Consider the following 14,200-nt stretch of genomic DNA (forward strand, 5'->3'; position numbering starts at 1 on the left):
TGGGCGGCAGGGGTGAGGGGTGAGGGGTGGGGGGTGGGGAGAGGGCAGAGTGAGCCCTTAGGGGCTGAACTGTGCCCTTCAAAACTCATAGGCTGCAGCCCTAATCCCTAGGATTTCAAAATGTTTTCAGAGACAGCGGCTTTAAAGACGTGATTATGTTAAAATGGGCCCATGACGGTGGGCTGGTGTCATCAGAAGAAATCTGGACGCCCCGTGAGAGAGACACTAGGATGCACCGAGGTGCACGTGAGGGCACAGCGAGAGGGTGACCCTCCACCAGCCACGGAGAGACAGCCGCCTCAGGGGAAACCAACCCTTACAACCTTGACCTCAGACTTCCAGCTTCCAGATGGGTGAGAAAGCAAGTTTCTGTTTAAGGGCCCCCCCACCCCCCAGTCTGTGGGGTTCTGTTATGGTAGCTGGGGCCAATGGACACCACGCAGGCCGTCCATGCCCTCAGCTCTTTCGGAGCACCCCGCACCCCAAGTCTGGGCGCCGTGCTTGACGCTGATGATAGAAGATGAATAACGCCCAGGAGGCATTAACTGTGGCCGAGCCCCATGCAGGCTGAACCAATTGTTTTTGTTTCGAGACTCCTGGTGTGTTGAAATCTGTCCCAGAGCCTTTTGGGGCACCGGGCTGGGGGGGCGGGGCTCAGTCAGTTAAGCGTCCGACTTTGGCTCGGGTCATGACCTCAAGGCTCGTGGGTTGGAGCCCTACGTGGGCCTGGAGCCTGCTTCGGATTCCGTGTCTCCCTCTCTCTCTGCCCCTTCCCCACTCGTGCTCTGTCTCTCTCCCAAAAATAAACATTAAAAAAAGTAATAATCTACAATATAGACGAGGGATCTGCAAACAACTTCTGTGAAAGGACACATCATCAAAGTTCGGGCTTCCTCACTGTCTGTAATAGTGTCAAAACACCCATTGAGAAGACATAAGTAAAGGGCGTGGTTATGTTCCAATAAAGCTTTATTTACAAAAACAGGTGGTGGGCTGGTTTGGCCCCCAGCCTCTTGCTGTTGACCTGTGGTATGGACACTATAATCCAGTTAAGGCCCATATTGAAAGCTGTACAAAAAACACCTTCATTCAATCTTGCTAATGAATGGACTGTGTAAGCTCAGGCAGAAATACCAGCGGCTTTTGAGTCTGGGTCCCTCCCTGACCCAGAAGGCTAGGCCAAACCATCTGAATCCTATTTCTGCCCGAAGGTAAACTGGCTTGCTGCTGAGGCCTGCAGGCTTTGAATTCAGACAGTTGTGTAGATAATAAGCAAGTTATCAAGCTTCTGAGGCTGTTTCCCCTTCTGTGAAGCAGGGGAATGATTACATCCTAGCAGATTTGGGAGTAATATTAAATGAAGTTGAGGCTCCTGGGTGGCTCAGTCGGTTAAATGGCTGACTTGGGGTCAGGTCATGACTTCGCAGTTTGTGGTTCGAGCTCCGCGTCGGGCTCTGTGCTGACAGCTCAGAGCTTGAAGCTGCTTCAGATTCTGTCTCCCCCTCTCTCTGCCCCTCCCCTGCTCATGCTCTGTCTCTCACTGTCTCTCAAAAATAAATAAATGTAATAAAAAAATGTTTAAATGAAGTAGTGCACGCAGAGGCTTAGATTAATAAGTCAGGCATGTGGGGGGGGTGGGGAGGGGGCAGCCCCGGAGAATGTAGCTGGGAGGTTAAGCTAAGAAATTCCTGCCTGAACCGTTTCAAAGTTCTTAGTAACAAAGAATAGGTAGTTTGAGAAACTGCTGAGGAATTTGAGGGCAATACAAGTTGTTTTTGGAAGACTAGATGGTTTGTTTCAAAATAGCTTTTGTTTTTAAAGTTCATTTATTTTGAGAGGGGGGAAGAGGAAGGGCAGAGAGAGAGAATCCCAAGCCGGCTCCACGCGGTCAGTGCAGAGCCCAGCTCGGGGCTCGAACTCACAAACGGTGAGATGATGAGCTGAAATCAAGAGTTGGATGCTTAACCGACTGAGCCACCCAGGTGCCCCATGGCTTTTACTTAAAGAAAAATCTTGTGTTGTCTGGTGTCTAGGGGTCTTAAGCAGGAACACCTGTTAGGGCCCAGTGCCGACAACATCATTGTCTGCATTACCTTCTGGCGTCTCCCTCTGCCCCATGGCCACACCCTCATCCCAGCCCCGGAGACATCAGGTTTCTGAGGTTTTCAGTGGCAAGCCTGTGTCTGCACCCCACAGTATCTAGAACCTAATGTAAGCTCCATGTGTTGATTGAATAAATACATGAAGGAATGTATTGTATGGGGAAGGCCCCATGGGTGCCTCAGGTCCCCAGATTAGGGGTCTCTTGGTCAGATCACGAGAGCCTAGGGAGCTCAGGATTTGCCTCAGCTGTGTGGGTGCAGAAATTAAGATTTGTGGGGTACAGAGATGGTTGGGGTGAGGGGACTCACTCACGGCAACCATTTCTACTAGTGTAGATTCCGGAGAACCGAGTTGTAAGTTACATGTTTGTATCTGTCCAGTTACAGAAGCACGTGGCACTGGCGTTTGCTGGCCACCTTATTCTGCCCGGTGGCCACGTCTTCCGGAAGCTCACGGGGTAGTCAGGGTAGGTAGTTCAGTGGCTTCTGGGGAAACGTGGGCTCTTCCATTCCAAGTGTCTTTTTTTGCAGTGTGTCTTTGATTCTTCTCCCCGTTTCCCTTCCCCTTGAATCTGGGTGGGTTGGATTGTGACTTGCTTTGACCTCTGAGCCTAATCCTTCAGAAGCCATGACCTTTCGCTCACCTTCTTGGGAACTGGCCGCCCCGGGGAAAATGCTTACTGTGGCTGCCTGAGGAGAACGAGGGAGGTGGATGTAGAGTCTACCCGGAGGTGTGCCCTGGCCCATAGCCAGCACCAAGGCCCGAGACACGTGAGCGAGGCCATGCTGGGTACTTCACCGGCCACTAGGCTTCCGTGGCCATCAACACAAGGGACAGAGGTGGGCCAGCCTCAGTGAGCAAAACTGTAAGCGTTAAAATGACTGGAGATGGTTTTCAAGCCTCTTGAGTTCGGGGGTTGTTTGCACAGCCAGCAGTGCACAACGTTAAAAGAGGTTCGATGCAAGAGGAAGTAGCTAGATTATGTAAATTGCTGGGATCGCTGAATTTAGAAAGCCCTCCAACTGCATGTCCACCTTCCCCGTTGCCAGGCTCCCTCTACCCTAGCAGATCTGGAGACACTCTTCTGTCTCTGACTCTCTGACTTCTCCTTTTGAAAGTACCAGTCACGGGGTGCCTGGGTGGCTCAGTCAGTTAAGTGTCCGACTTTGGTTCCGGTCATGATCTCTGGGTCCATGAGTTCGAGCCCTGTGTCAGGGTCTGTGCTGACAGCTCAGAGCCTGGAGCCTGCTTCAGATTCTGTGTCTCCCCTCCTCTCTCTCCTCCTCCTTCACTGGCCCTCTGTCTCTCGGTCTCTCAAAAATAAAGACTTAAAAAAATTTAGAACAGCTTCCTGTTTTAGATTTCTTCCAAAGTACCAGTGAGGCCATCCCATCGGATAACACTCTAGTTCTTGTCTTGATTGAATTTTGAGCCCTGTTCAATTGCAAGCACATAAATTCATTTAAGCTACTGGGTTTTTCCTAACTTCCTACTAATATTTGCCTTCCATAACCCAGGCCCTATCCTGGGAGCTGATGGAGAACCAGACTGAACAAGCCCTGTTCTCGGTGGGGGGGGGGGGTTCCATTCCAACATAACCTCTGATTGGGCAAGTCCTACCTCTGTCTTCGTATATGAGGCATAAACATAAGCCCCAGAGCATCACTGCAGAAAGCCATAGCACGCCGTGGAAAACAACCTGATAGTCGCCAACTGTCCCTAACTTTTTCACCCATCTCTTGGAATTTTATACAAATAGGTGACCCAGAGGGATTCTTCCTATGTGTTTTAAGGTATTGGGATTACCTGACGGATATGAGCCTAGGAAACCAGTAAAAGAGAACCGAAATGCACTTTTGTCTGTGGGATTTAAGATTTTCAAAAAAGGATCAAAGTCGTCGCCAAGGGAAACATCAGCGTGTTCTTGCACTTGGTAACTTAAAAAAAGTTTAGTAGTTTATTGTGTTTCCCTCACCAGCTTTATCGAGATGTAATTGACATATAATATTATGTAAGTTTAAGGGGCACAATAGGATGATGGAAGTATATGTTACAAAATGATTACCACCACGTAGCTAATACCCATCACCTTTGTGTGTGTGCGTGTGTGTGTGTGTGTGTGTGTGTGTTACTCAGGACTTTTAAGATCTGCACTTTAGTAACTTTCAAGTATACAGTATTGTTTTCTTTAAAGCGTATTTATCTATTTTAGAGAGAGACAGAGATCGCGCAAGGAAGGGAGGGTGAGAGAGAGGGAGACCAAATCTCAAGCAGGCTCCGTGCTGCCAGAGCCCGAGACGGGGCTCGAACTCATGAAACTGAGATCATGCCCTTCAACCAAAACCAAGAGTCGGACGCTTAACTGACTGAGCTCCCAGGCACCCCACAGTATTGTTAATTACAGTCGGCACGGTGCACGCGAGACCCCCAGAACTTCATCTTCTGAGTCTGTACCCTTTGACCACCTTCAACCATTTCCTTCACTCCCCCAGCTCCTGGGAACCACCAACCCGCTGTTTCTAGGAGTCTAATCCTTCTTAAATTCTGTCTACAACGGAGATCACCCAGTATGTCTTTCTCTGATGTACTGCCCTTGGTATAATGTCCTCAAGGTTCATCCATGGTGTGGCAAATCCTTATTGGTTATGACTGATAATGCTTTACATGTTACTAATACATATATTACATGATTGATAAATATATGCAAACATGATATAATCACGAATAACTAATATATGTATATAAACATCATATACATATATATCTCACATTTTTTAATCCATTCATCCACCAATGGACCCTCAAGTTTTTTCCACGTCTTGGCTGTTGTGAGTAATGTAATGAGCACGGGGTGCAGGGAGCTCTTGAAGACCGTGATTTCATTTCCTTTAGATCCGTGCCCCCGAAGTGGGATTGCTGGATCCTATGGTTCTATTTGTAATCTTTTAAAGGACCCTCCATACGTTTTCCCCCAGTGGCTGCGCCAATGTACACTCCCACCAGGTGGGCACAAGGGGCCCCTTAACTCCACATCCTCACCAACACTCGCCTTTTTGATCAGAACCATTCTAACAGGTGTGAGGTGGTATCTTGGCGTCTTGGTTTGTGTTTTCCTGACAATTAGTCATGTGCAGCACCTTCACGTGTACTTGTTGGCCATTTGTAGGTTTTTCTCAGAAAGAAAGTGTAGTCCTTTGCCCATTTTTATTATTTAAAAAATTTTTAAAAAATATTTTGTATTTTTTTCTGAGAGAGACAGCGTGAGCAGGGGAGGGTCAGAGAGAGAGGGAGACACAGAATCTGAAGCAGGCTCCAGGCTCTGAGCTAGCCGTCAGCACAGAGCCCAATGCGGGGCTCAAACCCACAAACCGTGAGATCATGACCTGAGTCAAAGTCGGACGCTTAACCGATTGAGCCACCCAGGCACCCCCCGCTTTGCCCACTAAAAAAATTTTTTTTTTAATTGAAGACACAGTACAAGATAGCAGGGAAGGGGGACATGGGAAGGGCAGAGAGGGAGGGAGAGAATCCCAGAAGGATTCCGACAAAGGGCTTGATTCTGTCACCCCTGGGACCGTGACCTGAGCCGAAATCGAGTCAGATGCTCAACCTACTGAGCCACCCAGGTGCCCCTTTGCCCATTCTTAAACTAGATTTTTTTTTTCCTATTGTAGGAGTTCTTTATGTAGTCTGGAAATTAACCCCTTATCAGACACATGGTTTGCAAATCTTTGATTCTGTAGCCTCTTCCTTTTGTTGATCAAGTATTGTTTCTATTTTGAATACTTTGGGGGATGGCAGTACCATAATCTTTTCGGTGGTCCGGCCCGGAACAATAGCAGATCTGCAGGATTTTCCTGACCCTCACCAGGAAGGTGACTTCAAGCACAAAATGTATTTTTACACCGCTGTGCGCTAACCTTCCGTAGAACCAGGTTCATATTGGCGGGAGCTCCCAGGCAAATCATCTTGCCCGTTTGAGGTGCTCCTTGTGTATTTCTGGAGGCTTTAACTGAGCTCTCTCTCTGGGGAAATCCTCATTAGCTATGCGAGGGGATAGGAAATCCTTTTACTGCTTTTCAAAGGGCTGGTTCTGGGACACGTACCCCTGCGATGGCCCGCCCAGCATCTCTTTAGCTGGTCATTCATTTCAATATTTCACGTGGGCTGAAGCATTCTACTTTTTTAAAGATTTTTTTTTTCTTAAATATTCATTTTTGAGAGACAGACGGACAGAGCATGAGCGGGGAAGGGGCAGAGTGAGGGAGACACAGCATCTGAAACAGGCTCCAGGCTCTGAGCTGTCAGCACAGAGCCCGACACGGGGCTCGAACCCACAAACCGTGAGATCATGAGTCGGAGGCCCAACCGACTGAGCCACCCAGGCACCCCTACTTTTTTACAGATTTCTGCTACCATTAACTAGGGGCCTCTTTTGTGCCGGCGCCACTTAAAGTGCTTTCAATACATTATCAGGTGCGGTAATTATAAAAATCTGGGGTAGATAACCGTAACTACCCTCAGCCCACTTTACAGATAAGCAAACTGAGGCTCAGACAGGTCAAGATCACCCCATTAACAAAGGAACCAAGGGTCCCTTGTTCCAGTGCTTGTTCTCTTAACCCCTGATTGATCATTTTTGCTTTTCTTTCCCAAAGATAGTAAAACAGTCGTTTGAAGCATGTATTCATTCATGCGAATCGCTGGAAATAAAATCAGCGAAGGCGCCTACGCTAGCGCTCTCTAGAACTTACCCCCGCACATCTCATCCTAACAACCACTACGACTAAGAACGAACCAAGCTCCAAGAGCGGACTCGCCCCGCGGGACAGACGACGACCTGTGGACAGACACCGGGATCAAGAGGCCTCGGCGCCCATTGAAAACTCCCAACAATCGACTCCCCAGCCAGGCGCCTTCTTCCGGCTCCGCGCTCCCGGAAGTCCCGCCCCAAGCGAAACACAATTTCCGGAAAGACTTGACGCCGGGAAAGCCGGATAGAGATTGGGGCGGGGCCGTCCGGGGGCGCTCTAGCATGCCCGCACTCTATGGCCATCGCCAATTGACAGGCCGCGAGGGGCAAGGCACTTCTCTATTGGACGCGCGGCCCCGCGTAGGAGGGCAGTTCGGCGCTCAGCGCGTTGATTGGCTGGGCCCGCCNCCCAGAGTCCGGCCGGGCCCAGGCGGCGCGCCCCGCCCGCTGCCGCAGCCGACCTTGGCCCCTGGGGGGTGCGGGATCCCAGATGCCCTGTGCCCCGCGGCCGTGGGGCTCCCGGGAGCCCCTGAGAGCTGCGGACGTGGGCAGGAGCGCCCCCTTTCCAGCCCGTGAGCCCCGACACGGGACCTCATGGTTGGCGTGTGGGGTGGTCTCAGGTCTGACGAGCCGGTGACGGGGGAGAGGACCCATCGCGCCCCGGCACCAGCCTGCTGCTTAGGTCCCCGGGTCCCTGCTCCAACAAGGAGGGTGCACAAGCGGCATCCTCACGCCAGAAACGCAGCCCAGGAGGGCAACGTGCATTTTTAGGATTTTTACCCCCTCCCCGCCCCCGCACCCAACACTAACGCATCTGAAACCGTGTCACTGAATATCTTGCGGAATGTTTTGTCCCGTAGGTATCTTTTCAACTGTGGAGAAGGCGTCCAGCGACTCATGCAGGAGCACAAGTGAGTCAACCATTTTCTCTGGGGGCGGAGGTGATTGTGGGCCCTGAAGGCCGAGGCGAGTCGCGGGAGTGCTTCTCAAGCAGCCCAGGGGGTCCCTGTCTTGCTCAGATGTTTTGTCCTTCTTAGGTTGAAGGTGGCTCGTTTGGATAACATATTCCTGACCCGAATGCACTGGAGTAATGTTGGGGGGCTGTGCGGTAAGTATATTCTTTCTGAAGTCAGAGGCGGGAGGGAAGTCCTGGATTTTAGCCTGCCTTGGGTTTTTTTTTTTTTTTTTTGGGGGGGGGGTCTGTTTGTTTTTGCTCATCTCCTGAGCCCATTGGAGCTGGACTCCTTTTTTTTTTTTTTTTAAATGCTTATTTTTGAGAAAGAGAGAGACAGAGCATGAGCAGGGGAAGAGCAGAGAGAGAGGGAGACACAGAATCCAAAGCAGGCCCCAGGCCGTGAGCTGTCAGTGCAGAGCCCCACGCGGGGCTCAAACTCACGAACCCTGAGGTCATGACCTGTACTCAACCTGAGCCAAAGTGGCCGTTTAACCCACTGAGCCACCCAGGCGCCCCTGCCCTGGAATTCTTTTTATGCTCGCCCAGTCAGCTGCGGCATGAAAAGCTATGAGTCAGAAGGGCAGATATGAACACGAACGCTGCTTCCAAGCGTTCCCGTCCACTTTGTTCATTGAGTTGCCGGACTGGGGAAACGTGCCAGTGAACCGGAGGCTGTAGTGGTGATGGTTACGGTAAATGCGCTTACCCCCGAGACTGTTGCCAGCTACATCCAGATGCCCGTGATCCAAATTACCCGTTATTCATGCCCTGCAACCGGGAAGGTCACGTTGCCTTGCTGCTAAGTTCAGTAAGCTCTGTGATGTGGGGAGGAAGGGGTGGAGTGCTGAGCTCACCCGACCCTTAGAGCGGAGGCCAGGGCAAGGCAGCGAGGCCCCTGGGCTGCAGCGCCTGAGGCCGTCCCTTCCCTTGGTGTGGTCTTGCACCCCACGTGTCTCACTGCCTAACCCTAGTGCCAGGCCTGCCCGCTCTAGAGGCATCTGGGGAGTCTCCCGTGTCGCTCACACCTCCAGCAGGCGTCACTGCTGCATATGGCCTGTGATAACTGAAGCTTGAACAAGGGCAGGTAGACGAACCAACCAAGAGTTGGTTAAGTGAGGAGTGCGCCCCCTGGTGGCAGCTGCCGGGGAAGATGATGAGACGGCTGACCTTCCTCCCTCCCTCCCTCCCAGGAATGATTCTTACCTTGAAGGAAACCGGGCTCCCAAAGTGTGTGCTTTCTGGACCTCCCCAGCTGGTGAGCCTCTCCTGACTTGGCTTTTGCAAGGCTAAACCCCTCCTTGTTTAATGTTGACTCGCGAGCAACTTCCGTCTCCGCAAATTCGCCTTTTGCCCTCGGGAGTTAACTGATGGTGGAGTGAACCCTTCGCCTTTCAAGCTAGCGAGGCTGTGTGACCTCGCACAAGTGGCTTTAGCTCTCAGGGCCTCGGCTTCTGCCTCCGTGAGATGGCCGTGACGTTGCGTAAAGTCGCGAAGGGTGCCACCAGGTACGCACGTAAGGCGCGAAACCAGCTGGTTCCGTGTTCGGTACCAAGTGGGCGCACATGGTGAAGGTTAGCTCTTCCCCGAGGCCCCTTCCCCCCCCCAGGACTTTTCTTCTGGGCCCCCAGAGCCCCAGGGAGAGGACGTCTGCTCAGGACCCTGCCTGACTCTCCGCTGGGCTGTACCCTGGCCCCCAGGCCCCATGGGCTTCTCGCAGACCCTCGGCCCGGCCGCCACTCCCCGGGGGTTGGTGCTCTTCCTCGGTTCAGTTTTGTCGCCGGATTCTATGTCTCACGAGTCGGGGAGCCCGTCCCCTGCTTATGGCTCAGCCCTTGGCTTCTAGTGCATAGCAGACACCGCGTGAATGTTTCCGTCGCGGCTCAGAATACGTGCTCCCCGTACTGCCTGTTGCCGTTCCCTGCGTTTGTGCTGCCAGAACCTCATCTTTCCTCCTCCCTCTTTTCTAGGAAAAATACCTGGAAGCCATCAAAGTGTTTTCTGGTCCGCTGAAAGGAATAGACCTGGGTACGTTCCTGCCTCTGACGCGCGATCTGCCACTTCTGCCTTCCATCTGCCTCCGTCTCTCAAAGTAGAAACCATAAACAGGGGACCCCATGAAACTGTAAAAGCCCGTGCTTCGTCGACAGGAGATGAAGTTTTTAAATCTTGCCTGTCGTGCTTTCCGTGCCCCCAGGTAGAGGCCAGAGATGCTTCTGGGCCTGTTGCCTTCAGTTGCTTCCGGTGGGAAGAGGGCGTGCCAGCGAGGCTGCAGAGGCTTGTCGCCATCTGCGTCCCCTGAGCCCCAGCTCTGGCTCCGCTCCTGGGGCAGGCGGCCTGCGTCCCTGCTTGTTAACGCTCCTCTTCCAGCATCACATGTGTACATTTCTAAAGCTCACCTATTTTTGAGAGAGAGAGCGTGCACAAGCAGGGGAGGGGCAGAGAGCGAGGGAGCCAAAGGAGGCTCCAGGCCCCAAGCTGTCAGCATAGAGCCTGACTGGAGGCTCAGACGCAAACTGCGAGATCTTTAAGCAGGTAGTGATCGGGATGTTTTTTTGTTTAGTGTTAACGGCCGATAAAAATACATTGGTGCTTCTTTCCTAAGATTTGAAATTTACTCAGAAATTCTGCTTTTAGCGTAGCTTCCCAGCAGAATCCTAATAAGATCATTTGCTTGTGGTTGGTGTTCTGGAAAGCTCTTTCCCCCCAGTGTCCTTGTCCAGTGCAGTCCCTCACTGTCTGTGGTCTTCCGTACAGCTGTGCGGCCCCACTCGGCGCCCGAGTACAAGGATGAGACCATGACGGTTGTGCAGGTCCCCATCTACAGTGAGTCCGGAAGCCCCGTCCCCTGGGAGGAGGGAGGCGTGTGGGTCCCAGGCAGGGAAAGGGGGGGGTGGAGATAGAAAATGCTCGAAAATGGGCTTTGGGTGCCTAGTTTTGTGCTCTGAACATGATTAGGAAATTAAGATGGCTCCTGCCCATGAGGAGCTGATAACCCGACAGACACCTTGAACTCCCGTGTGATGATTGTGATGGTACTTGGGGCTATCGTCCCCATGCACCGTCCGATTTGCACATTTATCGCTTGGCGTTTATTTGCCACAGACGTTAGCACTGCTTTTGCCATGGGACGCGGGACAGGTTTGCGCTGGGAAAGTGTTTTTATAAACACTGATACTAACAGAAGCATTGTGAGTGGGTCAGAAGGTCCCGCGAACCTTCGCGAGTCCCAGGGTCGGACGATGTGGGTTTGACTTAGAGACCGTCTGCCTGTCAGGCCCCGCCACGTACGTGTCATCCGTGAGTCTGGCCATTCACGCCCCGGGCCAGGTTTTACCGATGGCGAGGGGAACGCAGGGCACTCGGGAATTTCCCGGCTGCCCCAGCCCCCAGAGGGGATATGGAACGGCCACGCGGAGGAGCGGACGGGCTTCTGTGAGACAGCGGCTGAGCCGGCCTCTGAGCTCTGTGATTTGTTTCCCTGGCCTGGACACGTAACTGGCTGCAAAGTCACGGCCCTCCCACGGCGCCATCCCCCTCGGCCTAGGTCTGCGCATGGCGGGTGGCGCTGGAGCGTGCAGGAGCCGCCACCTGCCTGCATCTTAGTCTGCAGACCCTGTTGAGTCCCTGCTGTGGTCAGGGCTCTCGGCTGAGCGGAAGCGGAAAGGCGATGTAAACGTCCTGCAGCCCAGAGACCCGGTGCGGGGGTCCCTGGTTGCTGTCCGGGGCCAGGCTGCATCGCGGGCACTCTGGCCCTGCCGTGTGCACAGCGGGCTCCAGCCGTGAGCTCCCCTCTGTGGGGTGGGGCCTGACTGCTTTCCATGCCCGCCAGGTGAGCAGCGGTGTGGGGAGCACCCCCCTTCCCCGAGTCCAGAGGGACTCAGTCCAGGCCGGGCTTCGGATTCTGGATCCACCGAAAACGAGCAGCACCTTGCGGATGGTAACTTGGGTGTGGGTGTGGGACCTGGCCCGTGGGCAGAGGGTGAAGGTGGCCGTATAGAGCTCTGGGGCCGGTCCCCTGGGGGCCCTGGGTGGCCCCAGACTTTGTGTTCCGTGTGTCTGGGGGAGACTGAGGTCATCCACAGCCTCTCGCATCCTTCCTTAAGCGAGGGGGGTTCTCAGGAAGCACGGGGTGTTCGCTCAGGCGACCACTCCCGCCAGTACGCAGCTCTGCCCCTTTTCCCGGAAAGTGAGTTAAAATCCCGGGAGTAAAGGTGTCGGGCCACAGGGGGCGAGGCCGCTCGGCCCTCTTTCTGCCCCATCGTGTCTGCCGCTCGAGAAGGGCTGACCCGTGGGCCGCCCTGGTTCGGGCGGCCCAGGCGCGGCTTCCCCGCAGGCCTCTCAGCCCTCGAGTTCCTTCACGCGTTCTCACGCGCTTAGAAAGCACATCACAAGTTACTGTTCCTTCTCCGCGTCTGGATAAAACGTCACGCTTTGAAACGTCCCGCCAGCCATTTCTAAAGTTCTTCTGGTGGGCGATTTGCGTTTCCTGTTTGCTCGGCTCCAGGCGCGGGTAGAAGGTGCAGGTCTGCGGACAGAACACCAGCGTTTTCTCGGGCCTGCGCCCTGAGCGCTTCTGTCCGGCTGGTGGTGCAGATGCGCCTCCGGCGTGAAGCCCGCGCACCTTCACGCGGGCCTGTTCTAACGGCGCCCCGTCTTCCGCAGGGCTTGGCCGCAGGACGCGTGGCAGGGACCCGTCCTTGGTCGTTGCCTTTGTGTGTAAGGTAAGCGCCTCCCGGGGGCCTTTCGGTGAGCGTCCGCTGGCGCTTGTCCCCCGGCCGCGAGGTGGCAGCTCCCGAGTCCCCTGTGCCCAGAAGGAACACTGAGCCCTGTGCCCACACTTTTATATGGTTTCTAACGTCCTTCCCGCAGCGGAGCCCGTCCGCCTCTGCACCGCTCGCGTTTGGGTGCGCGGCCGTCTTGCACTGAGAAGTGGGGCAGCCTTGTTCCCGCAGAGGAATCAGGCGGCCGNGTGAGCCCTGTGTCTCCACCTGCCGCCCACACTTTTATATGGTTTCTAACGTCCTTCCCGCAGCGGAGCCCGTCCGCCTCTGCACCGCTCGCGTTTGGGTGCGCGGCCGTCTTGCACTGAGAAGTGGGGCAGCCTTGTTCCCGCAGAGGAATCAGGCGGCCGTTCGGACCCCTCCGGCCGCCTCCGCGCGTGTGGTTGTCCCGTAGCCGCTAAGCCGCCAGCGCCGGGCCCGCGGTCATGCCGGCAGCGCCCACAGGGCCCGTGTCTGCCAATCCGACCTTGGTCCGCTTCTGTGAAAATTTTAGGACAATAGAGTATTTTAGGAATCTGTTACTCACGGCCTATTTTTAATAGGGCTCTGCTTTAAAACTTCATTAACTGCAGCCAACACTTTAATCTGTGGTAAGACTACACGTGTTGTCGTCTTATGGGCTTTGATTGGTTTTTGAGAGCGACGTTGATTTTAAAATAAGATTTGTAATTTTCGCCCAAATTGTAACTCCAGCCAGGGAAAACGCTTGCGGAAGGTCCGTAGTAATTGTTACCAGTTGCGGGACCCTTGTATCATTTTTGTCAACTTATTTAAGTAATTTTTTTAATGCTTGTTTTTTAGAGAGAGAGACAAGGCAAGCAGGGAAGGGGCAGAGAGAGAGGGAGATACAGAATCTGAAGCAGGCTCCAGGCTCTGAGCTGTCAGCACAGACGCCAACCGATGTGGGGCTCAAACTCACAGACCATGAGATCATGACCTGATCCAACCTGAGTTGGCTGCTTAACGAACTGAGCCACCCAGGTGCCCTTGTCAATGTATTTAAATTATAGTAGGTTTTGTAACAGTTCTGTTGTCGACAGGCTTATTGGGTATTTCTGAGATTTTAGGCAGTAAAATAATTTTCTTTTTAATGTTTGAGAGAGACACCAAGGGCAAAGGGGGCAGGGGGCAGAGAGGGAGGGAGACACAGAATCCCAAGCAGGCTCCAGGCTCCGAGCTGTCAGCACAGAGCCCGACGCGGGGCTTGAACCCACGAGCTGTGAGATCATGACCTGAGCTGAAGTCGGATGCCGACCGAGCCCTGGGGCCCCCCACACGTTGAAAGTAGGTTTATATGATACTCTATAAACAGCACGAGGCTCTCCCCGCCTTCCTCAGTAGAGGCCGCGGAGAGATGACGTGTGCCGTGTGGTGGGGCCGCACCCCTGTAGACCTGGCCGCCATCCCCCATCCCCGAGGCCCTAGCCCTTGGGTCCCCTCCGTGGTTGGCTGCCGCATCTGGGCCCTGCGCTCACCGGATCGGCCCGTGCGCCCTTGTCCCTCCTGTAGTCGGTGTGTTCCTTCCCGGCCGAGGGTTTGGACGGCAGCGCCGCGGAGCAGCTCGGGCTCTGGGGGCCTGGGAAAGAGGCCCAGCATGGGGGCCCCGGT

The 14,200-nt window shown here is 53.8% G+C and overlaps 1 protein-coding gene across 1 annotated transcript in view; it reads left to right on the forward strand.

Annotated features, from left to right (window-relative positions):
- Window positions 1-14,200, forward strand: part of ELAC2 (elaC ribonuclease Z 2) — a 37,997-nt gene that overhangs the window by 11,726 nt on the left and 12,071 nt on the right. The window contains 7 exon segments of the mRNA XM_077746714.1: window positions 7,628-7,767; window positions 7,894-7,964; window positions 9,002-9,066; window positions 9,779-9,836; window positions 10,566-10,634; window positions 11,641-11,748; window positions 12,474-12,532. Coding sequence (XP_077602840.1) covers window positions 7,628-7,767; window positions 7,894-7,964; window positions 9,002-9,066; window positions 9,779-9,836; window positions 10,566-10,634; window positions 11,641-11,748; window positions 12,474-12,532 — 570 coding nt within the window.

This window comes from Crocuta crocuta, unplaced genomic scaffold, assembly GCF_008692635.1.
Source record: "Crocuta crocuta isolate KB4526 unplaced genomic scaffold, BGI_CrCroc_1.0 scaffold139, whole genome shotgun sequence".
Classification (NCBI taxonomy): domain Eukaryota; kingdom Metazoa; phylum Chordata; class Mammalia; order Carnivora; family Hyaenidae; genus Crocuta; species Crocuta crocuta.